The sequence below is a fragment of the Ambystoma mexicanum genome, chromosome 8, assembly GCF_040938575.1.
Source record: "Ambystoma mexicanum isolate Mex_15411 chromosome 8, UKY_AmexF1_1, whole genome shotgun sequence".
Classification (NCBI taxonomy): Eukaryota; Metazoa; Chordata; class Amphibia; order Caudata; family Ambystomatidae; genus Ambystoma; species Ambystoma mexicanum.
The window spans coordinates 1,336,537,533-1,336,563,904 of record NC_090929.1 but is presented as its reverse complement, the minus strand read 5'-3'; the positions used below and the strand labels follow the sequence as shown (position 1 = coordinate 1,336,563,904).

The 26,372-nt window shown below is 40.1% G+C and overlaps 1 protein-coding gene across 20 annotated transcripts in view; it reads right to left on the bottom strand.

Moving 5' to 3' along the window:
* Positions 1 to 26,372, bottom strand: part of EBF3 (EBF transcription factor 3) — a 201,689-nt gene that overhangs the window by 72,787 nt on the left and 102,530 nt on the right. For 14 of the 20 annotated variants that reach the window (XM_069611467.1, XM_069611461.1, XM_069611451.1 and 11 more), the window contains exons 7-8: positions 9,684 to 9,765; positions 4,471 to 4,615 (exon numbers count right to left, since the gene is read on the bottom strand). In XM_069611467.1, coding sequence (XP_069467568.1) covers positions 4,471 to 4,615; positions 9,684 to 9,765 — 227 coding nt within the window. The remainder of the gene's footprint in view (positions 1 to 4,470; positions 4,616 to 9,683; positions 9,766 to 26,372) is intronic. The other 6 variants (XM_069611456.1, XM_069611457.1, XM_069611459.1 and 3 more) reach the window with 1 other exon arrangement.

Genomic DNA, 26,372 nt, shown 5'->3' with positions numbered 1-26,372 from the left:
CTTGGCATGCAAATCAGCTCCATGCTGCAGGCCCGGCGCTTGGGCAGGGCTTGCATTCAGGGGAGGAAAAATGTGACAAGACAAAAATACAAAGAACTCTGCAGACCAATGCCCTGCTTGAAGGTCTAGCAACCCGTCTTTCCCTGGGTTATATTTAGGAACTGTAAATAATGTGCCATCTTTTTTGTGCGGGGAAGGGATTTCGTGGCAGGCTTCCACGACAGCAGCAGCAGGGGGAATTAGTTCACTTGGAAACTGCCTGTGAGTGTGCACATGCGCTGCTGGTGAACATTCGATGATTGGATAATGAGGTGTTAGGAAGCAGCCGCAAAACACAAGGCATTGCCCACACTGTGCTTGTACTGTCTCTACAAAAACATGCATGTCAACTCGACGATAAAGATGAATGCAAAAAACAAACGCCCTTTTTTCTTTGTATAACAATAATTTGGAGATTTTTTTGCCGACACAAAGGACGCTTCAATGGGTTATCACATTGAAAAAAGGATTATGAATCTGTGGGGATTTAATAATCGGACTCCTGTTTGCTTGTAACCTTCGTCTAAGTATGTATAAACCCCACCCATGGGTTAAAAAAAAGTAAATATGCAGACGATCAAAACCATTTCATAATGTTATGCACATGTAGCTTACTTTTGTTTTATAAATTGAAAGCATCAACGGGGTTTAATGTCTGCGTGTATTCAAATTGTGCTCAGCATGGCACAAATGATTATAGAAAAAACTGTTAAGTACCCTATTTAGAAAAAAAAACAATTTGGGTGTAGTTTGGGTGTGCACATTTACACTCTCAAGGTTGCTGGTATGTGTCTATTTGTCTATTTGTTTTTCAGGAACAGTAAATGGCTAGCACGCTTAACAAAAAAAAAATGCATCTGCATCATTTAGACAAACACAAAATGATCCCTTCCTTAGATTGGAAAAAATGTGCATTTCCTGTCTGTTACACAGTTGCAAACACAGGGGTTCCTAAAATGTGGCGTTTTGTGTTTGATCTCACATTCTCCTTCAGACAGCATATTAAAATAAATACTGGTGTTTTGCTAAGATCTTAATAGCTCATTATAAGAGAATGAGTTTGGAACTCACCCAAATGTCTAACACAACAGGGCTACGCATGCTTACTTGAACCCATAATGTTGCTGGTTTTCTCCCTCCCTCGGGAAGTGGAAGACTAAGGGAAAGGCCTCAGCCTTCTTAATTGTGAACCTCATTAGTGATGGTTGCTAGGCAAAATACACACCTATATTGAGTGCCTATGAAAGTGATAAACACGACGTCATAGATTGTAATGACTCGTGTGCTTTAGGCAGCCTTTATTATATTTTTCTCTAATAAAGAGAATCATTTATGTCCCTGCTACTCAGCAGATCCACGGGTTGTGCTACGATGCACGAAGCGAGTATTGTTTTACCCTTTTGGCTTTTTCAAACATTATGTGTGGCTGGTGAATTGCATTTTTCGTGTTGTTATACTTATAGAGTATAATTCAGCATTGCTCTTGCCTCATTGGCCGAGTTAAGCTGGTCATGACTGCCCATATTTTCAGAATTTCAAGTATTTTGTTGCGATAAATCTGCACAATTTAACTGCACCTTAACTAAGGTTTTTTCAGTGAATTTCAAGGGTTTTGTTACACCATAGATTCTTTAGGGGCCACTAGCCATGTCATTTGGCCATATGCATATTTTGGACCCACTAGATGGCCGCGGCCGAACACCATGGCCACTCTACATGTCTTTTGGGACCAACAGACAGGGCCTCTGGCTCTGTATCTTTTAAGACACTACCTTTCTTTGCTGCTCACTAGCCATGGTCTTCACCCATGACCATTGGCCCTGGCCTTTGGCCGTGGCTCCTTTACTTGGTGCCCCAATAGCTTTCTTCCTGTCCCACCAGCCATTGCCTTTGGCTGTGACCACCCTACATAATGCTCCAATAGGTTTCCTAAACAGGCCCACTAGCCATGGACCTCGACCCTGGCCAATGGCCACAGCCTTTCACTGTGGTCCCTTGACATGTTGACCGAATAGGTTTTGTCGAGCCCACTAGCCATGGCCTTTGACCGTGTCCACATTTCATACTGCAACATTCAGTTCCTTAAAGTAACCCACTAGCCATATCCTTTGGCCACACCCATTACCCCACCTGACTGTAGATGTGACATTCCACTTTTTTTATTAATCTTATTTTTTGAACTCTCTCATTTTTAAAGACAAACGGTTTCCCAAACCCACGGTTAGTATAAGCTTGATAATAGTAATGTACTACAAATAACCCCGGTTATCTGTATAATAACCCTGATTATCCATAAAATAACCCCAGTTATTTGTAAAATGACTCTGGTTATTCTTGTGAGGCACTTTTATTCCTGATCCCATTTTCTCCTATAACCCAATTAATATTGCTATAACACTGGTTATGTGAAAAAGTTCAAGCTCTGAAATTGGTCCTCAGACTTCCCCAATCTCCCCAATATCACATGGCACCCTCTTTTCCCCTCACCACCTCTGGTCCGTTTACCTCCTCCTAATGACATTTTTTCCACTTTTCATTTTTCGTTATTTAATATCAGATATTAGCAAGCAAATGAAAGTATTCCAACTCTGTCTTGATTTCAAATTCGGAGATCCACACATATAATTATAATTGTTCTCTTATATCCACACATATAATTTTAATTGTTCTCTTATAACCCGCTTAATACCGGAGACCAGTTTCTAAGCACAAGACCGGGATTCTAACTTGTGTTGCTATGCATTGTATTGCTTCCAAGACAAACGCTTTTCCCCTGAGCTATCCTCCCGGCATTATGGCTCATTCACATGACCCAGAAAACCTGAAGTACAGAAAACAAATTTAAACAAATATTCTGCACTCATTATTCAAGAGATTAAGTCAATAAATATCCAAAAAAATCCAAAGGTAGACATCTCACTTTCTGGAATGTCACCATATCAATTAATAATAATGTATGCAAAAATGTGTACATAAAAATAAATCCATGGAGCTATAATGCCAAAAATGTTAGAGCAGTTACAAATCAAAGGAATGAAGTTCAGAAGCGCAATTCATAGTAGGGAGGTCATGATGCATCATGGACCTTTACTGTTAGCCTGCCTTCTGGCATTGAACTCATCCAATAAAAGGGACCTCTCAAAAAGCCATAAAATAATATATGTATGATAATGCTGAAGCTAGGAGGGTCTGTTAATCTGCAAAACAAGGGTGGCCAGAACACCAGCATTCCGAATTCCAAAGGCATGACCCAGCCTTTCATCCTGTTAAGGTTACTAAAATTATTACCATTTATTTTACTCATAGTGAAAAAGTTATTTATAGAAATGTGAAAAAACTGAAATCCGTGGTTAGCAAGAGATGCAACAAGAAAACCCAGTATTTAGCATGATCAATTAGATCCACATGCCCTTGTGTCTCTCCAAAATTCAACTTTTCACTTGTATTTCTAATAATGAGTTTCATTCAACAGAAACTTCACATATGTTTTCTAACAATAGTTATTTAACAATACTGTAACAAGAAAAATGGTGAACTGATATAATTAGAATTGTGAACTGATATAATTAGAATGCTACACAAAAATTACCATTAAATGTAACATTTAAAGTAAACTGGACTCGGTTCCACACATCTTGTGCAGTGAAAAATAGCAACATTTTAAATGACAGTTTTACTGTAAAGTCTATCAATCTTTGCAACTGCTTCTGTTTTTTGTAAATTCCGGTTATAGACGCATCAATCTCGTTTTTATCTGGTTTAAATACATTTCAAGGACTAGCAACAAAATGATTCAACTATTTTTTTAGAATTTCCCAAAGACCAGAGATAACTTTGAAAGTTCTTTCTCTTCCTTTTGGTACTGTTTTTTATCCATCTGGAGCACTTGAAATAAGTCAATAAAGTAAAAACCAGTGAAACACAAACATTGCCTGACTATTTTTCTCTCTGAAAAATGTACTCTGTTCATTCGTAGGAGTGTGGCCTAGCAACAGGAAACCGACCCAACAGTAAATTCTTTGCAGATGTGGCAATGTTTTGGAACCGCATAAACTTACATGTATAACCTGGGAATGCTCCTCTGGATCAAGGACTGTGACAAGCCAAAATAATATTAAATAAATGAAACTGCAAGAGAAGCTGCAAGCAAAGCATGTTTTTGAAAAGAATGCCCTAAAAGATATATGAGACTAGTAGAGACTGCAAACAATATTTCGTTTTAGAATGATGGTGATTTAGAAGTGATACATGAAGTATGTATTCTCCCTGATTTGACCTTGGCTATACTAATGCTCTGTTCACATGAGCAAACTTGTCAATGGTAAGGGGAGGAAAGAAATATGTAAATGATCTGAGAATTGCTGTATCAAAATAAAATATGAAGCAAAAAAGCATTGCAAATAAAAAAAAGACATGTAAATGTGTGCCTACCATTTTCCAGATAAGAAGGAGTCGTACCTTCTGAAGGGTCAAGGCGGCGAGCCCGCCTTCCGTGTTTGGAGTTGTTGTGTACAAACATGTTGTCTGAGACAGCCAGGACATGGCCGTCAACGTTGACTGTTGTTGATACAACAACCTAGAAAACAGATAATCATTGCATGTTATCAACATTTTTAAAACACAACATTCTGTCCCCTTAAAATGTTCTCTTCAGAATAAACATCTGGTAGACATTTAAACAATACATAATCATCTGCTTCATTTTCTAAAAAACATGCTAAAAATGGTGTGCTTGTGCTAGATTGCGGCTTAAAATTCTGATTGTGTTTATGTAGGAGACCTTCCCATGCTAATCACATATTCAAATGTATTTTATAATAACAGATACATTCAGTTAAAATGTTTTCAACCAGTAGCACCTTAAATCACCACACTTGCCCCGTTTCCTACTGCACCAACACTTTTATCTGAATGGTTGAATTCTATTCCACAACATCTTTTTCAACCAATGCTCTCGAAGTCTTTATACAGTCCCACTCCCAACACACACAAAGACACACATGTAGACTCCAACTGTGTTCCAAAATGTTGCCTCAAATTGTATTTGATTCGAATTGTGGTTAAACAGCGTTTTCAGTGCATTTAGTCACATTCATAAAGAAAAGTGAGAAAACAAAGAAAACAGCTAAGAAGCAGAAACATAAAACTATAACTACAAATAAAAGGGACACATTGAAAACAATCACATATGTGGTAATGTGATACTTATATGTGCAACAGAAATTTGAACTTCCATCAATACAAATATGTATGCCCATACTAAATGCTTGAGTCATCATTCTGGTGTGTAATCCATTGATAAAAGGATTCAGGTGAGATATGAATACATAGATTACTTTTCTGATGATTGGGTAAGTATGCCTTTTCACTTGTTTATTGATCATGGTATTTAGATCGGTTGATAATATTCACCTTCAGGCTTGTTATTAGTGATCTCTCAGTTTTTGACAAGGAATGCTCTCTTTAATGTAGCAATGCTTTTGACTTCAGAATAGTATTGAGCTTCTTCTTGAAACATTTAAAGTAATACATTGTGTGCCTTTATGTGGGAATGTGCATATCTACACAACTTACTTGTTCCTGGATTTACTATTGTAATCCTTTTCTTAAATGTTACATTAGGCCCATTTTGTGCGGTGCAAAGAGTACTTTTGCAGTGCAAAGTTACTTTGATCCACAAAAATACACTTTGCACCGCTCTGTGAATTAGGCCCGGTGGAATGTGTTTCGTGGCAGTGCCAAGTCACTTTGCTCCACTCTAAACGTTCCATGAATTAGGCCCCTAGTTTTGTTGTTTCAACAGCTCATTTACCCAGCTGATGTTGAATGTATTTGATAGCGTTCTGCTTAGTAACTCACTCACTCCATAACATGGATCCATACTTTCAAAATACATTAAAAGTGTGACTCTAAGGTGGACGCATTGGATAATAGGGTTCATTGGGATGTTTGTAATCAATATCATTGATTTTTGGATAATTCCCTTTTCAATTGCATAGCTATGATTCGAAACCTTTTACGTATGTAATGATTGCATTCAACCTGAGTTGTGAAATACTGTCTTCAATTAATATGATAGGCACTGCCATGGTGATTGGCACTGACTGTCCGTTGGCTGGAAACTGATTCTTGGTAGAATCAGATAATGGAAAACTGGAAAAATCCACAAACCTACTAAAGAATATCTATCAATAAAGTGGTTCAAATCTATCCGAAATATTGTACTGACCTTGATGTAACTTTGTGCAGTACTTGTCACAATAGGTAACGATATTTTTAGAGATTAATTAATGTGTTGGCCTGATACAGAACAACTTGCATACATAATACATTAGCCTCTGGATCAATACAAAATGTAAGCCTTACAGCTCTTTCCGAGTTAGTAGATCTGGCTATCTTAACTGATCTATGGGGAATATTCTTTCTGATCTACATAATTTAAAAAGAGGAAACTGAGAACATAAAGACACTCCACTCAAGAAGCCCAACATTAAGTTAAAATAAGGATTAAGGGTGCCCTCATAAAGAGTGGAAGTAGTAAGCATTTGAAAACATAGGTGGTAACTGGGTTAAATAAATGATCTTCTTCAGTGGATGTATGCACCCTAAGAGAGACAGGGCTTAGAGTTTCTAGAGCGATGCCTCCTACCAGAACTCATTTTGATGGAGGTAGCAAATAGTGATGGCAAATACATCTGCAAACCTTGTGCACATCTACATACACAGACCATATACATGCACCCATCTGAGTCACAATAATTAATTGTGTTGGCTTTTGTTTGCCATTATTTGCATCATAGCAAATAAGGCTAAGGCAAAACGGCAGCTGGTGATTTGGGTTGTTTTTGAAAATGTGTGAGTTTAAGGACTATGATTAAGGTAACTCAATTGCGTGTGCAGTCAATGCCTATGTTTAGAGCTTGTGAAATTGGCTGCATCCTTAACGTCGCAAACTTTAATTTGAAATGCAATTGGCATGCAACTGAAATAAATAATCTTTATCATTTTCTACAGTATGTCTAATTAAAGTACAGCGCTCTCTTGTTGGCCACCCGCATCATATAAATAGAGATTCACATCTGCACATGTTACATCTTAAAGTCTCATGTCAGGGTTCGAAAGAAGTATGAAAAGGTGGAAAAAGAGAACTGCAGTTGTTTTGTCATCTAAATATAGGTCACTCACCATGGGAAAACACTGCAGTAGAGTGAAGTGAAAAAAGAGAAAAGCTGCCATGCTTTATGTTGTGTTGCTATATTGACTTATTTCTACAATGAATCTTTGGAAAGGTGCTGAGATAGTGAAACCAGTTTAAAATAGTCTTTACGACATGACACGAAGCTAAGGACAGTTAAACCTTTTGAGAGTCAGGGAGATTAGCTAAAGAGACCAGTGGAAGTCATTCTAGTGACTACTGACCTAACTGTCGACCACAAGATCACTCACAAGTGATGCATCTTTTAGTCATCGGTAAGGCAACGTGGACATTTCCACTCATTTCAGGTTTGACCTTCGGCTCTGCTCGGGTGGATCAATATCACAGACGTCAATTGATGCTGAGATACATGGAACACGGCAGCTTGGCTCTACGGCATTCTTGAAATATCTTTCACCTACAGCTCTTTTAAAATGTCTGAATGAACACAGGCCCTTCTTTTTAAACTGTTTTCATCTAAATGTGTGTCATGCTTATATTTAGCCATGGTGATTGTTTTATGTCAAGATTGATACTTCAAAATCACTGGATTGGTAATAATTCAATTTTCAATTCCATAAAATAAAGTGATTTTGTGTTGTTCACGAGCTATCTTTTTTGTGAGCTCCTTAAGTAGCCCTTTCTGCAGTGTCAGTTATCTTTCCATGTTACCTGATGTTCATCATTTTAACATCATGGGCCTGATTTACAAAAGTAGTTTACAACTGGGCAATGCCATTGAAAATGCTTTGTAAATCAAGCCCTATATCTGTTATAAACGTTTGTTTGAAAGTGTTTGTAAAATGCCTCATTGCCACAGATGTATGTCATTGTCGAAATGATGCACATGCTGTGCTGCACTGCTTATGAGAATTGTCTTGCTGTGAACCGTTCCCTTAATAAACAAAGTTTTAAATAAATAAAAATGTGTCATACAATTGTTGAAATAAAACTGCTTTGTGCAAGCAGAATTCGAAATAATATTACCATAGTCCATTTCATGCTTTATAGATAGTTATACCAATCACCAAGGAAGCATATTACTTGCATTAAACAAACCATAGACAACAGCATTTAATGGAAGAATGTTTCGATAAAATCCCACTGAGGTCCAATGCATTGTTTTTTATCCATTGGCCTGCAAGTGTTCAAATATAGTAAGCGTTCCATTTCTATTAGCAGTCTATAAGAAATGACAAAGAATGTGTTAGACAAGATGTGTTACAAATTATACAACGTCTGCCCTAGTTTGTTGCCTTGGTTAATGAGAACAAATGCTACCAACGCCTCACCGTCTTCGAACCCCAATCTCTTCCTTGCGTGAGGTACATGAAATAGATTTTTGAGCTTTGGTTACAAATTAGACACCGTTTGCTTACAGTATTGTTGGATGGGAGGAGAATGAACATTAGGAATGTGTAGATCAAAGTTGATACGTAGAGTTATATTTACAAACTGTATTATGGATGTAAGTGAAGTAATTGATGGTTTTGATGACAAGGTAAAGTGATTTAAAGGCTCAGGCAAATGTTTGCCTGGTTTGAATCCAGGGACGTAGCCTCATAGAATAACAGTTTTATAGCCTGACTAAATCCTTGCTTCACCATGTCAAACATTAGCAGTTTCCAAAACATGTGTTTTCTGGAAGCCTGGATATGTCATCTACATTTTTGTTTGCTGGGGATATGTATGTTAAATAAAATTGGCTGTGGTTATAAGATGTTGTGGCCAATAAATTAATCACATTTTCGTCTTGCAAAATACTAAAAGCTATTCATTCATCTCAACGATCACTATCCCTCACCCGCATGTTTTAAATTCCCTACATGTTATGAGTTAAGTCTGTACATTTTAGTCTCCCTGACTTTTCCAACTTTTCCCCTTTCCTGGTCTCCTTGACAACATGTATTTTGCCCATACAGACAATGGTCTGGCTGTTACCTTATATGGGGGATGGGGAGTACTATTCGATTCTAAAGGACAAGGCTCAGCATTTTAAAACCACTATGGTGGTGATGTGTGGAGCATTCAAGATAACATGGGCTGTGGGGTGAATGGAGAGGTATGCCATCACTCGTTTCAGGCATTTGTCTTTAAACTGCTCCTAGGTTTTGGGAGATGGGAAGAGCACCTGATGGTATTTCAGTATTAAAGAAGATGTCTGAATGGATATAAACAGCAAGTCAAAAGCAAGATAACGTATATGATTCTGTATAACATTGATTTTCATTTGAAAGAGCTTAATAGCATAGGGGGAGTTTTAGTTCATCTATGGAAACAGAAACTAATGTCATTGTGCAACTACTGGTGAAAGTTCAGGAATTGTAACAGACCTGAAGGTATATGCATTTCGTTCACTCTTGATTGACAGATAACAATGGAGACCGAATTACAAAGCATTCAGGATGAAGTCAAATGTAAAAATGTTGTGAAAATATGATATCCGTACCTGAAACCTTCGCATGTCTCGTGGATTGCCAGCATTTTTCAGACAGTTCTGATTGCACTTGAGGAAAAACTTTAAGAAGAACCTGAAAAATATAAAATCAATTCAGTGTTAAATATGCCAACATTTTGACTTGACATGCAATCAAAAATCTTAATAAATATGCCATAATTGCATTTTAATAGTAACTTCAAATATTAAAACATTTTACAGAATAGATTAACCAGGCCATATCATCACACTTTACCATATTATCAAATAAACTACCGAGCCACTTGTGTAAAAAGATTGCATTGGCAGAGATTTGATCACATTCAAACCAAATGGATGGATAATTCTGAGACCACAAAGATAAAGATAAAAATAAAATATGAGCTAATACCAAAACGACTCAATAGTTAAAATATACATTTAATACGAATTAGTACCATACCAATTGAGTTATTACAGGGGTACCTTGAAATGACAGGGAGTATGCTTTTGGGCACGGCATTCTACAATTGGCCACAAAATAAAGACTATATTTAGCTTTCATTTCATTCCTCATTATGACACAGAATGTTTAACTCAAAGTAAAATGAAGTAAGGAAAATAGTTTATGAATTAATGAATGAAAAATATAAATCTCTGTCAGCTTTTGTGGAAGATTGTTCACGTTCCAATAAATTGAGAAACATATAGAACAACAAACCAGAAAAGAGATCTCTAGCTTCTACATAGACTTTGATGGGACAAGGCCCTTTATTTTCAAGCTGTGGTTAAATAGTGAGCAAACCTAGGCTTATCCTCGGTTAAACGGTGGGCTGCTTGATGCTTATGAATTGGTCTTATTTGAGCGGTCCAGACAAAAGGTTTCAAAGTAGCTATTATTCCATGTTTTGTACAGCATCACATGCCATGTGGAGGTACTTCAGAGTGCTGTGGAGCAATATGAGGAGAAGGGATCGACTAGAATATTAAAGGTCAGGACACTTTCACAGCTAGGACTAGTGTCTATTTCCTGGAACTTGTAGGATCCTGCAGACTATCACTTGGAAAGGTATTGTTATCATATTTGCCCTTGATGCTGGGCCGTCCCTTAAGTTTATTTTCTTGTCCGTTTATGACCTTTTGGCCTTCAAATTATGCTGACTCAATAAGAAAGGCTTAATGGAAAAATGTGTATTTTTAAGTTGCTTCTCAATTTTTAAGAAGTCCCTTTGTAGTCAATGTCTTTGCCAAGGTTAATTTGCTGCCTTAGCATTTGTAGTTGAAGGAAACAGGCATGATGTACCCTTCTGTTTCTGATCTAAATTTGTGACATGGTTCTTAAGACCAGATCAGTTTATTTAGATACTTAAAGCCACTAGTCCGATATACATGATTTAAGCATAATGTTCTAGATGCAATTCTTAGTTTAATAGAGTGTGAATGTGGGCATGGCATGCAAGGAGTTATGTGGTATTGTGGTTTTAGACAATAATGTGTATACATGCTTCGTTTTCTACCTGTTGCTGTTGTTTTACTGGTGTGCACGACAACTCTATATATACAAAGTTATAGTAGCCTGGAAGTGGTAATGTAAGCAGCTGTAACAGTTCAACTTGGTTGCCAAAACCTAGCAAAGTTAGGATTTTCTTAAGCCCATGTAACTGGAGAAGGATGGTTGTTCTCTTGGGGACACAGTGTTCCCTTCTGTAATTAAATATTATGTGATTTTAGTGTGGATCCTCAGGTTTCCAGCCTTTTAGAATGGTCCCAATGAGTTTCCCAGGGACAAGGTCTACCTCAATTGAAGGTACTTGAAATATCAAAACTTCTACATCAGGGCATTGCAACAGAGGCTATTTGCCACTTCCATTCCTCAGCTAGGAAATTCAGCAACCAGGGAATAGTCTTCTATGTTATGCTTATATTGTGGCGCATTTGAGACACCTGAGAAAGGGCTAACTAATTGTGGAGTGCTGGTGGCATATCTGCACAGGACAGACAAAAAGGACCATTGTGCCTTTTTCCTCCCAGACATACATGAATTAGAACACTTAATGAAATCCAGCTCTGGTACCTGATAGCACTGAAGTGGTTATTGTTATCAATACCCTGTTACACGTTTTCATGTAGATCTGGCTATTACAGAGAGCAACTGCTGTTGAATCATTGATGCACAGTTCAATTGAAGTAATTAAATTAATAATACTGTAATGTCATATATGAGGCAATACCAAATTGGATTGGATGAATATTGTGCAGGATCACAATAGGAAGCATTCATGGCTAAACATCAGGGTAGACATTTGCCAGACCAGAACCCTCACATATATGCTGTTAGAGATCCATGTCTTGTTTTTCACTGGATGGGTCTATCATTGGGATTGTTTGCATCCCTGTGTCTGTTTCACTATTTGAATGTGCCTCTCCTTCCCTCTCTAGGTGCCTGCCACTGTGTTTATTACTATTTATAACAGTGAGTCTGACATTGGGTGTTTAATTAGCATATGAGCAGAACAAAATTGTATGCTGCCTTCTAATTTCTAGAATTGTTCATGAAAACTAACCTTATAAGCAAGTCGTGGCTGAAACGCCCCCAATACGCCCCCAAGCAAAGCAAAAATAGCCAGAAACAGCTACCTTTGCATGCTCCCAGGGCCCAAATACATGCACCCTTCAAACAGCGTATGGGATCCCCCACAAGCAGGCCTGCATATCAGGGACCCTGCATGGAGTCCCCCATAATTGTTACCGGCACCCTGACAACATCAATACGATTTATCATAACTCAGGTAAAACTGTTGATTGCGAACCCCCGTAAACGGTACCTGCACCCCGCTACACTGCATATGTGCACCCCTAAGTTAGATTAGAACCCTGCCTGCATACATGCACCCCTAAACCCGACACATGTTTGTACTTCTGGGTGATGAACCCTATTTGTAAGTGTCTGCATTCCTGCCTTCGGGTGGCAGATAGAATGAGGGCTTTGCGTGGCCATTTCCCTGCCAAGAGGTTGCACAGTCGTATCCATGAATACTTAATGGTCGCGAAATAGCTGCCTGCGGGCCATCTCTCGTAGCACCCACATTTTCCCTTGTTCTTCCCCGTTTTATGAGTTCTGCCCCCTGCCCTGTGCACAAGCCACGCCCATGCTCTGCGTGGTGTGTCACGCAAGACACTAGCCACTCGCAGAGAAGTACCGAGCCTGCGAAAAGTCCCTGCAAAGTATGAAAAAAGTGCTGTGCAGTCAATTCCATGAAAACAGGATTTTCCATGCATGCAGTTTGGCACGTATTGTCCCTATGTACCGTGCAAATTATTCCATGAATCAGGCCCTATGAATAGAGGGCTGCAGTGAAGTTACACAATATCTGTAGTCTATGTTTGGTGAAATATTGTACTTCGAACCAGACATCTTAAAAAGTGTATATTGTCGTACACAACTCCTCAGTTGCCTGCTTATGCAACACAGTTATATTTAAGCTAGACTTTTGAAAAGGTATACCATTTCATGACCTCGCCATATTTGTTATCTTGGAGTCAGGGCAAAATGTTGTTTCGTAGCAGATTTACAAAGCATTTTTAATAGGAAAATCTCACTGAAAAACACTTTGTAGACTTGGTCCTGTGGGCCTGATTTACAAAGTGTTATTCGGAGTGACTGTGCCGTTGCAAAATGCTTTTCTAAATGGGGCCCTATTTGTATTAGAATAGAGGTTACTCGAATGCATTGCAAAGTACTCAGTGCGCTGCTGGAGCTATAATGGTCGAAAATAATGGTGCTTTTCATCCTTAAAGTGACAAACCACCAATTACAAGTTGATTGACACATTTCATATATGATGGTATTCTGTAAAATACATATAATCAAAATTGGCTCGAGTTGACTTATTCTTGCATGTGCTTTGTGTTCAGTATCTTGTTATATTGAGTTGTAGATCAGCGAACGCTCATTTTTTGTTTACATTTCTCCATATCATCTTCTGATTTATAGCGTGTAAATGAATGATGCTAAGAAATGTGTATTTACTTTATTTTTACTATCATGTGATTCTCAAACTTTAAATGGAACAGGCAAAACATTTATTTTTCAAAAAATAGGTGTTCGTATTGAAATGAATATATGTTTCTCTGGTTTTCACCATTAAGAAAAACATATCGGTCCATCTTAACTACCAATAAACAAGGCTACGGCTTGGAAAGGTACTGGATGCTGTGTAACTCGTGTGCAGATGTTGCACCTTTAATAAATAACACGAATAAACTGCCATAGAGCAAGCAGTTAAGCATGAAAGTGTGCTAGGTTTGTGCGTAGGCATTATTTTTACTACCCAATGTACCTAGTCATTTCTCCCTTCTTAAACGAAATTCTGTTTGTGAAAGGAAGGAGCTGCCATCCCTTCAATTAAATCCCGATTACACGCCACATGGCTTAACTATTTGTACATGCTTGTGAAGACTTGTATTAACTGAGCTCACCTATACACTTAGCCCACAATGCCTCTTGCCGCCCATCTGCCATCAGCATACAGTAAGTCACTTGATATTCCACCCACCAATTTTTCCTAACAACCACTATGCAATTAAACTCGACGCGTTCTGTTGCGAGGTAAATTAGGCACACCTGCGGCCAGACTTCATTTGAACTGCATCAGAAAAGGACCTAACAAGGTGAGAGCGCGCTGCAAAGTTATAGTTCTGTCAGGCAATTAGGTTTCCACTTCTGGGACATCGGCACAGTGCAATTATGCCGCACATTACAACCCGACTAATCTTCTGAACAAATGTCATGTCTTCCAAAGCTAGTAAAAGAGGTTCATCGGCAAGAACGCCTGCTCTTACAACCCCAACCTTGTGCACTGAGCAACCGCGCGCCACCTTTCTGTGATGTCCAAGCCTATTTAATATGATGTTGCAAATGTCCTGCAAAGGATGGTCCTTGCAAACGATATGTGCTACCTCTTCAAAGGTAATATGCTATGCACAAAACAATGCGTTTAATTCTATGCACATTTCTATATTGCACTTTGGTGATTTCTAATGTCCATTGATAGAGACTGGCACTTAGGTATCACTTATAACATGTTTTTTTAAATAAAGTGGTGATATTTCGCAGGGAGTCATTTTGGATATGTAACAAGGGGCAATGCATATTAATGTGCAATTCACATTGCATTGCTCGTCAGCCGAGTGTGCTAATATGCAATGCATCATATTATACCTGGCAGCATGCAAGTATGAGCAAACCTCTAACTGGTGTGGTTATTGTCCCTATCCACCCCCTTCCCAGTGGGAGGGTAGCCCCATAGGCTTTGTATGGTATGGCCATTGAGGTTTCTCATGAGGGAATGCAGTACTGCACTACCCAAACCTGCCAAGTGGTCCGAGCAGCCAAGCCCAGATATGCATCAGCTGACATTACAGGAAAGTTCACAAGTTGCGTCGGTGGCTCAGTGAACTAATGCTTCCACTGGAGGAATCTGTGTTTAAAGTCAGGCTCATAGGTTATTATCCTTACAGATTCACAAGTGCTGGGCTCAGTGAACTGATGCATCCACTCTAGGAATCTGTCTTTAAAGTCAGGCTCATAGGTTTACATCCTGACAGATCCACAAGTCCTGGGCTCAGTGAACTGAAGCATCCACTCTAGGAATCTGTGTTTAAAGTCGGGCTCATAGGTTATTATCCTGAGAGATCCACAAGTGCTGGGCTCAGTGAACTGATGCACCCACCCTAGGAATCTGTCTTTAAATTCATGCTCATAGGTTATTATCCTGAGAGATCCACAAGTGCTGGGCTCAGTGAACTGATGCATCCACCCTAGGAATCTGTCTTTAAAGTCAGGTTAATAGGTTATTGTCCTTACAGATCCACAAGTGCTGGGCTCAGTGAACTGATGCATCCACCCTAGGAATCTGTCTTTGAAGTCATGCTCATAGGTTTATATCCTGACAGATCCACAAGTCATGGGCTCAGTGAACTGATGCATCCACCCTAGGAATCTGTCTTTAAAGTCAGGCTTATAGGTTATAATCCTGAGAGATCCACAAGTGCTGGGCTCAGTCAACGAATGCTCCACTCTAGGAATATGTCTTTTAAGTCAGGCGCATAGGTTTATATTCTGAAAGGCCCACAAGTCCTGGGCTCAGTGAACTGATGCATCCACTCTAGGAATCTGTCTTTAAAGTCAGGCTCATAGGTTTACATCCTGACAGATCCACAAGTCCTGGGCTCAGTGAACTGATGCATCCACCCTAGGAATCTGTGTTTAAAGTCAGGCTCGTAGGTTATTATCCTGAGAGATCCACAAGTGCTGGGCTCAGTGAACTGATGCATTCACCCTAGGAATCTGTCTTTAAAGTCAGGCTCATAGGTTGCTATCCTGACAGAACCACAAGTGCTGGGCTCAGTGAACTGATGCATCCACTCTAGGAATCTGTCTTTAAAGTCATGCTCATAGGTTTATATCCTGAGAGATCCACAAGTCCTGGTCTCAGTCAACGGATGCTCCACTCTAGGAATCTGTCTTTTAAGTCAGGCGCATACGTTTATATTCTGAAAGGCCCACAAGTCCTGGGCTCAGTGAACTGATGCATCCACTCTGGGAATCTTTCTTTAAAGTCAGGCTCAAGTCCTGCATCCTTCTGAGGTTGACAAGAGGAGTAGCATAAGGTTGGGTATCAATAGGCATCGATGTACAGGATTCCCCTCTGGGGGTGGTTAGGTGCTCTACAAACACACATGCTATATTAAGTCCCCTTCGCTGTTCCCAGCCTTCCTACCAACAGAACCAAGCGTCAATTATGCACTTGGAAAAGGTTATCCTAATCGGGCACAGGTGTGTTATTTTATAAGTGTGCATAACCAATAATACATACTAGAAAGATGTGTATAATAACAACATGCCAAAAGGGAATTTATAATAACTAACTCTCTTATAAACACACTGCTATGTAGGAAGACCTACAAACACATCCATGGGGTGTCGTAAATATACCTACACATAGTGCACCTTGTGGAAGTGTACATTTATTTAAATATATGTTGTTTACATAATTATTGTATTTTAAATTCATTAAGGATTCACCTTAAACCTTATTTATAGTCAGCTTCATGTGATCAATGGTTGAACAGAATAATGCTTTCCCATTGCAATCTTTACTAGAATTGAAGCTGGCTTACTTAAAACAATAAATACAATGTTTGTGTTACTACCTATGCATAGGACAAACAACGCTGCAACAATAGAATTGTGCCCCAGATTTCTGATTTGAGATAAATTCAACCAAAAAATCTATTATTCAGATCTTGCCGAACAACTCATCACAATGTAAAAAATTGCCTTCTCACCAGATATCAATACATGTAGGGATGTATAACTTATCATCCGGGTTTATAGGTTTGACAAACAGCTGCCAGAGGTATGTGAAACAAAGTTTTGGTATAGGGGATGCGGTATACAACGTTGCACCCTTTACCTGTTTGTGCATAGAAGCAGCAACACATATTTAGTTCAATTATGTGATGTAATGAAGAGTGCTTATGTATGGTATACCATTTGCAATTTGGCTTCCTCTTGGTCTTTGGTTCTGGAAGAAACAGGAAAGGGCTAGAAGATTAGTGGGAGGAGGGGGAGAGGAAGGGAGTTGATGCAAGCAGGCTGGTTGTCCCCTAATCCTATGTATCATTAGCTTTCTAGGAGGTTTGTTGCAGTGACACTTAAATGTCTCTATATAAAAAAACTGAGCTCATAAGATTGATTAACAGACAGCACTGGAAAGCCAGGGGAACTACTTCTCTAGCAGGATGTGGATATCTGATAAGGGAAGCAGCGTTGCAAGCTGTGCAACAAGAGCTCTCCATGGCTCTGTGGGGGCTATGCTGGTGGTGGGCGTGCAAGCAGATTTTAGCCAGCAATGCACATGGGGCGTCTGTGCATGTAGTGTAAGGTGTATGGGTTAGTCTGCCAGATAATTCATGAGACTCTTCTGGAGCCCTTTGTCTTTGGTTGATGAGCTAGCCTGGCCTGGTACGGTTGAAATGCAGAATGTCCTGGACTGTGGTATTAATCAGGATGATGGTGTCCTTGTTGTGATTGGTTCCGCTTTCATGGTGATTGTTACGCGGCACAATCAGGGTGTGCCTGTTGGAAATGAGTCATGTATCTAAAGGAAAAGTGGGCTTACAAGGAAAATTCAATGATTGAATAACAATTCTTTCTAGAGGCATAGTGGCTCGTTGATTCCATTGAATATTTGAACAGCAAGGTATTTTCCAATGTACCCTGAATAACAGCTGTTAGTTACTTAAGAATGCATTTGTTAGACATCTCTGTATTTGTAAATTCCTTAGATACTTCGGGTTACTAGTGGTTAACAGCTTATGCTCGGAGGAGTATATAAGTCATTCCAGGTTCTGAAGAATCGTATTTTTGATCAACAGGGAATCATGAAATATGACAACAAATAAGAAATGACAGACTTACCCAGGCTGTCCATTTTACTAGCTGATGTATGTGCAAACATACATGTTGAAATATTGGGTAACTAGACAAATGATAGAGAGAAAGGAGGTAAAAGGCAGTCAAGCGAGAAAGAGGCGATGGTGGGGAGAAAGGGACATGTAAGTTGGTGAAAGCAGGATAGATAGCAATTGTAATGTGATAGATAGAAGAGGATTAAGATGAATACAGAGAAAAACAGAGGTCGGTCGACACAATGGGCCTTATGTACAAAGCCTTTTTCAGTGGGATTTCACCATTCTAAAACGCTTTTGTAAATCAGGCCCAATGTAGCTAGACATATAACTATCAGAATAGCCAGAAGAGGTTTTGGAGGACAGAAAGTGTGATAGACAGGTAAATAGAGGAATGCATGACCCAAAGATGGATGACACAGCGATGGGTTGGAAGATAGATAGATAGATAGATAGATAGATAGATAGATAGATAGATAGATAGATAGATAGATAGATAGATAGATAGATAGATAGATAGATAGATAGATAGATAGATAGATAATAGGTAGCTGAAAATAAAGGTAGAGAGACAGAGGGACACCATGATGCAGCGATATGGATAGAAAGATAATGAAAGAAATAGAAAGATCCACTTGCAGACTGACAGACAAACAGGTTTCCCATATAACTGTGTGTATGATGAGTAATGTGATCCCACAAGTCAGCTGTTTGACCATAAACATACAAATCTAAGAAAACCTCCCTTTAGGCCCAACTGACACTGCTCAAATAGTGTCACTTGACCCACTTCACAATCCTCTATTGCCACTTTGAGTGGGCGATTCTCCATATGCTGGTCAACATTGGCCCGATAATGCAACTCCACAGAGAACCGAGCTTCAAGCAATGGCAGCCATCATTACAAACATTGGTTAGACCATTTCCCCTGGTCAGTCGGACTTCTCTGCCCAACCGCTCTGGCAGACGTGGCTGTATTCCATAGTTAAGATATAGGAAAAAGTCACAAATATTATAACTCCTATTAGCTTATATTTGTGCTTTAAGGAAATTCTCTATTTCATATTCCAGGGTGTCCACCACTGAAGGTTTTGTAGTTTCTAGTTGACGAGAGAAAAGAGTTTTAAGCCTTCAATTTGAATTCAAATAGTAATTCTCATGCTTTGCTCTATTACCCCTTAATTGGCTTTTTCTTAAGAACTAGCTGACGACTTTACGCGTTTATTGTCTCGGCTCTGGTACACATAGAATGCAATAACCAGATTATGAAAGAAACACACTTGCCAATGTCCAAAATCTATCGGTTTACTTGGATATAGTCTTTATTGCGTCTAAATGATGGTTCTACTGCACGACCCTGAACGGTGATAACATTTCTAACCAGTCATTAGTGCATTCTGCTTAATTGTGTACAGTACGTTTGGAGTTCCATTTGCTGGCCCATCATCAAAATGACCATTAGGTACACTAATTCCCTGACCCCGTCTTTATTTCCCTAAGGAGCTGTAATCTTTCACAGTGGGTATCCGAGTAAATCAAGCTTGAAATATGGGCCTTATTTACTTATTTCTCTTGGGCACATAGGAAGACAAACTACTGCAAATACAGGCTAACGAGTGTCTTGCGTTAAGCTACAGCCTGAGAGCAAAACCATATGTTTCACATGGCGGTATTTCTTATGCTGTGAAATCTGGACCAACACTGGCCTTTTGTCTACAGAGGACGTTGGACAGGAATTCCAAAACAGACAGCAGAATTGCACAACGCAGACCTCCTCTGATGACGCGGGCAGAGTATAGTGCTCAGCACGATGGCTGCTGAATAGCTTGCTTCATGAAGAGGAATAAACTCAGCTCTGCTGCAGTATCCAGCAGAGTGGTTTACCCAGACTGATGTAGCAGGGCAGATGCAGATCCACTGAGGGTGTACAGTAGATACAAAAGATGGTACTGGGTTGCCCGCCGTCATCCTCCAGCCGGACAATTCTCATGCCGCCATGATGTTCTAATTTTCAAAAAGTAGAACCGCATGGGAAAAACTGAATTTGTGAAAGGAACACACAAAGGACAAGCCATTGTAAATGCAGAGGAAAAGTCAGCTATGCAAATCATCTGGTGCACAAAACAATCCTGAGAATCTACATTTCCAAAAACTATTTAGAAATAAACCATGCACTCCAGTTGCCAGTCATGCACGGTTTCTCTCTCTCTCTCTCTCTCTCTCTCTCTCTCTCTCTCTCTCTCTCTCTCTGTCTCTCTCTCTCTCTCTTTCTCTCTTTCTCTTTCTCTCTCTCTCTCTCTCTCTCACTCTGTCTCTCTCTCTCTCTCTGTCGCTCTCTCTCTCATGGAAGAAGAGTAGGGGAGAGTGTCAGGGGGTAACTGGATAGGCAGAGGAAGAGATGAGAAAGAGCCTTTGGCAGGGAAGAAGAGCACCTCGGCATTGGTAGAGTTTAACATCAGCGAGTGCAAAGCCATAAAATATTTAATGGTAGAGAGACAGTTGGACATTTTGATAGGGGGATCAGAGGTTAGTTCAGGAAAAGAGAAGAAGATTTGGGTGTTGTCCACAAAGAGTTGGTAGGGGAATCCAAAAGATGAAATGAGTGCCCCTAGAGCAGAGATGTAGATTGTAAAGTGGAGCGGACCCAAGACAGAGTCTTGTTGTATGCCAACAGTTATATGAGTGGGTTGAGAGATGTTGTTGCTCCAGGGGACAGATAATTGGTGAGGTTAAAGTTAGGATTCAATCCAAGCAAGGACTTGGTCATGCATTCCAAGAAGAAGGAGAGTGATTGACAGTGTTAAAGGCAGCAGACATATCAAGAAGAATTAGGATATAGGATAGGTTGGAGTGTTTTGCAGAGGTGATGAAGTTGGACACATTCATGAGAGCAATTTTCATGGAGCAACAGGAGCGGAAACTTGCTTGTAGGGGTCACGAAGGTTGTGGATGTCTAAGAAATTGCTAAAATGGTTGAATACAACCGTTTTTAGCATTTTAGAGTAGTGCAGAAGGAGAGGCACAGTGTGAAAGTTACCCGGTGGGTTCAGGTCACCCCCTTGCTTTTTTAGGACGGGGTGACCGTGGCTGTTTTAAAAACTGAGGGAAAGCCAGCAGAGTCGAACAACAGGTTGACGAGTCCAGCAAGGTGAGAGGCCACTAAAGGGGCAATGGGCTTGACTAGCTGAGGAGCAAGAGGGTCTGATGGTGCATAAGCAGGGTTAGCCTTCACCAGGAGAGATAGCACTTTGTCAGGTTTAGCGTGACTAAAGAGGTAGATAGAGGCAAACGATGATGGTAGAGTAGGCAGAGTTTAAAATGTAGGGGGGGGTGTGTGGAAGGTCAGAAAAGAGTCCCTAATTTTGGAAATGTTTGCAGCAAAGTATTCAGCTAGGGCATTAGCTGTGAGAGTGGAATTGCTAGTTATACAGATAGGAGGAGTGAGGAGTGTGTTTAGTGTGTCCTGTAGCCAGCAAGGATGGTTGGAGTGAAAGTCAATGAGGGTTAGATAGAATTCCCTTTTCACTCTATCAAGAGTGGACATGAGAGAGATCAGGGCAAAGAGGTAAAGTTGCATGTCCTCGTGTGAGTTGGTGCAACTCCATTTGTTAGCACCTGACTCATGTCTGTGCGGAGAGAGCATATTAATGACGTGACCCATTGTTGAGGATGCTGAGAGCTAGGGTTGAAAGTAAGAACTGGAAAGTGAAACGAGCATGACTCATATAGTTGGGATTGGAAGCTGGAGAAGGAAGTTTCGGTGGAAGAGTCATCAGGTGTGAAGTAGAAGAGTGAGAACTGTAGATCGGAGAGAAAGCATGGAGTGGCAGAAGGTTCAAATTTCCTTTTAGTCTTAGGTGAAGCAAGTGGTGAGGAAAGATCATAGGGTGGAAAGGAGATGGTGGTACAAACAATTGTGTGATCAGATGTGGATGGTGTGACAGTAGTATCAGTGGCTGAAAGAGAGATGGAGACGAATAAGAGATCCAAAGAGCTATCTGCTTTGTGGGAGGGTAGGTTATGGATAGAGTGGAGAGCCTGGTCTCTTTGTATTTTGTGTGAAAGCCTTAATGCATTGCACACAAAATATTGCAATGCATGGATCAATCCTTTCCAATATCCACTTTCCAACCTAATATTCCCTCTCAAGCCCTCGCATGAGACCATGAACAAGTACCATTGTAGGATTCTGAAGTCTTTCCCTTCCTTTCTAGCAGACAGGCTGGCAAACGCTTTACCTACTGACAATAAAATTATTTATTTTTTGATTTTTACAATTCAAAGGTTTGCCCTGTTCTCTGTTTTTTTGGCTACTTCAGGCTAATGTGAAGCAAGAGGCATTTACATTGTGTCTATTACCCCCGTAGAGGTGCCACACTACCTGGAAATAGGACACCTTCCCCCACCTGGTGGTCAGAAAATTGATAAAGGGCCAGCTATATACAGTTTAGACATAGACATGACTGTCGCGCTTTGCAAAATCTAATAACAAATGAATCTGAAGGGCATTCAAATCCTGGCGTACAAATTCCTCTTGCATCATAATAATAATAATAAGAAGAAGAAGAATATGTTTGTTTTTTGTAGTGCTTCATGATTGATTTGACTTGCTTCTATGCACAGTCATAGTGTTACGTTTTCCTATTTGAATGACACTCAATTATTGAGCTTGAAAGAAACAACGGCTGAGGGAGCCGTGCTGGAGATTCCAAATTGCTACGTGTTGTTGGGCCAATAGCTGAGATGAGCGCTTAACGTTTGATGAGAAGAACCAGAATCTGCATTTTCCCTTAGCCATTTGAATGCCCACATTTGCATTACATTTTACATGAAGTGCAATTGTGTCATTTCTGTAAGTATGATAAAAGAGGACACAAAAATGCTGACAAAATGTAAACTGCAATTGTATTTGAAGTCGTTTTGGTAATTAAATAATTCGGATATGAATACATTAATATATGGCTATTTTTATGTACCTGAGTATCACTTTTCGTGGTAGTGTAAGGCCCACGTGTAATATCCACTGCATTATGAGTGGTTTAAATTCCACGTGAGTATTGTGTCAATTGGCCCTTTGCGAGCTGAGAAGTAATTACAACCCAACAGCTCTCTTTAAAATGGTTACAGAACTTTGTGGTATTGTTCAGGACAATCAGAAACAAAGGAGGCTGTTTAATTGTAATTTAATGGAATATCAAGGAGTCCGTGGCATTAGATGCTGGCAACAGAGAGCAGGAGAGAAAAATTAACTGCAATTAAGTTTGATTAAAGCCATCCTTCTCAATAACCAGCCATCCTGACAGGCCATGGGGCTCTAGTGGGTTTCAGGATGGCAAAAGGTGTTGAGGAATATTAGGGCCAATAAAGGAGATATTAGCATAGCTAATTACAGTACTGCAAAACCTGTAAAAGGGGCCTCTGTGTATTGTAATGTGTGATATAATTGGCTAAGGCCGTTATCAATTACATAAGGAATGAATTTGGTTTGTCAGTGAAAAGCTGATGAGATGCTTTTCATCTGACACTGTCCCTTTCCATCACGTTATCCTGCGACTAAGGACTTATCCGCTTTTATCAAAAGCTGCAACTTACCAGTGGCCAAATCACTAATAAAATTATCTTGCCAGCAAGTGTTAGGTAATTAATACAACTCATCCTCACTGCTTTGCCTGCTACTGCTGTTTTTCACCTAACTGAAGTCACTAATCATGTAATAATGATTTCTTTCCCTCCGGTCAAAGGAGAAATAGATTGTCTCTTTAGAAATGCAGCTGGCTTGGCGTTTAAACCGCTGTGCTTCGCAGCACTGGTAATTGAGGAGAAAAAAAGAAACTTTGGCCATTTTTTTAATTACTACATTTTTCTCTTGTTTACTTTTCTGTTGGAACATGTTTATTACAAAATACAGTATTATTTGTAAAGTGCATTTCCTCTGTTTGCTGTACTCTCCATGGGCACACAGACCAAATGTAGCTGCACTTTGATGATGAATCAGACTGTACCAGTTTCCAATTATTTGATGCGTGCCAGAAGAAGAGCACCAAGTACGTAGGTCTAAAACGTAGTACACCGACTAGTGGTATTAGTGCTATTCTATGCCCATTCATAGTGCATTCCACAGTGTTTCTAGATTCTATTCCTTGCTCATTAACAGTGTATTAATCACTGTCCATGGTTCCTTTTCCGAGCTCATTCATAGTGCATCCAATGATGTTCTTTGCTCACCCACAGTGTGTTCATTGGTGGTCCTAGTTCCTATTGTGCATTCATCCACTGTGTATCCACAGTGTAACCACTGGTGTTCGTAGTTCCTAATCTGTGTTCATGCAAAATGTATTCACTGGTGTTCCTGTTTCCTACTCTGTTCTCATACACAATGCATCCACTGGTCTTCCTGGTTTATGTTCTGCATTCATCCACGGGTCTTCCTAGTTCCTAGTCTTTGCTCATCCACAGCGCATCAATTGTTCTTCCTTGTTCCTAATCTGTGCTCATCCACAGTGTATCAATTGGTATTCCTTGCTCCGTTTATGCACTCATTCACAGTTTATGAACTAGTGTTGCAAGTTCTCTTTCTGCATTCATCCAGAGTGCATCCACTGGTGTTCCTAGTTCCTATCCTGTGCCCATAAACATTGCTATTCGGTGCTCATCCATAGTACATTCAATTGTGTTCCAAGCTCTTATTATTTTCTCTTTCACAGTGCACCCATCCCTTTTCCTAGTTCCTATTACACACGCACCAATAGTGCATCCACTGATGTTCCTAGTTCCTCGTATGTGCTCATCCACAGTGCATTCATTGGGGTTCCTAGTTCCTAATCTGCATTAATCCAAGGTGCGTCCTCCGGTGTGTGTAGTTCCTATTCTGTGCTCATCCAAAAACGAATTCACTGGTGTTCCTAGTACTTATTCCGTGGTCATCCATAGAGCATCCACAAGACTTTCTAGTTTCTGTTCTGCATTCCTCCGCAGTGTATTCACTGGTGTTCCTAGCACCTATTCCGTGGTCATCCATAGAGCATCCGCTAGACTTTCTAGTTTCTGCTCTGCATTCCTCTGCAGTGTATTCACTGGTGTTCCTAGTACCTATTCCGTGGTAATCCATAGAGCATACACAAGACTTTCTAGTTTCTGCTCTGCATTCCTCCGCAGTGTATTCACTGGTGTTCCTAGCACCTATTCCGTGGTCATCCATAGAGCATACACAAGACTTTCTAGTTTCTGTTCTGCATTCCTCCGCAGTGTATTAACTGGTGTTCCTAGCACCTATTCCGTGGTCATCCATAGAGCATCTGCTAGACTTTCTAGTTTCTGTTCTGCATTCCTCCGCAGTGTATTCACTGGTGTTCCTAGTACCTATTCCGTGGTCATCCATAGAGCATCCACAAGACTTTCTAGTTTCTGTTCTGCATTCCTCCGCAGTGTATTCACTGGTGTTCCTAGTACCTATTCCGTGGTCATCCATAGAGCATCCACAAGACTTTCTAGTTTCTGTTCTGCATTCCTCCGCAGTGTATTCACTGGTGTTCCTAGTACCTATTCTGTGGTCACCTATAGAGCATCCACTAGACTTTCTAGTTTCTGTTCTGCATTCCTCCGCAGTGTATTTACTGGTGTTCCTAGTACCTATTCCGTGGTCACCCATAGAGCATCCACTAGACTTTCTAGTTTCTGTTCTGCATTCCTCCGCAGTGTATTCACTGGTGTTCCTAGTACCTATTCTGTGGTCACCCATAGAGCATCCACTAGACTTTCTAGTTTCTGTTGTGCATTCCTCCGCAGTGTATTCACTGGTGTTCCTAGTACCTTTTCCATGGTCACCCATAGAGCATCCACTAGACTTTCTAGTTTCTGTTCTGCATTCCTCCGCAGTGTATTCACTGGTGTTCCCAGTACCTACCCCATGGTCATTCATAGAGCATCCACTAGACTTTTTAGTTTCTGTTCAGCATTCCTCCGCAGTGTATTCACTGGTGTTCCTAGTACCTATTCCGTGGACACCCATAGAGCATCCACTAGACTTTCTAGTTTCTGTTCTGCATTCCTCCGCAGTGTATTCTCTGGTGTTCCTAGTACCTACTCTGTGGTCATCCATAGAGCATCCACTAGACGTTCTAGTTTTTGTTGTGCATTCCTCCGCAGTGTATTTCCTGGTGTTCCTAGTACCTATTCTGTGGTCACCTATAGAGCATCCACTAGACTTTCTAGTTTCTGTTCTGCATTCCTCCGCAGTGTATTTACTGG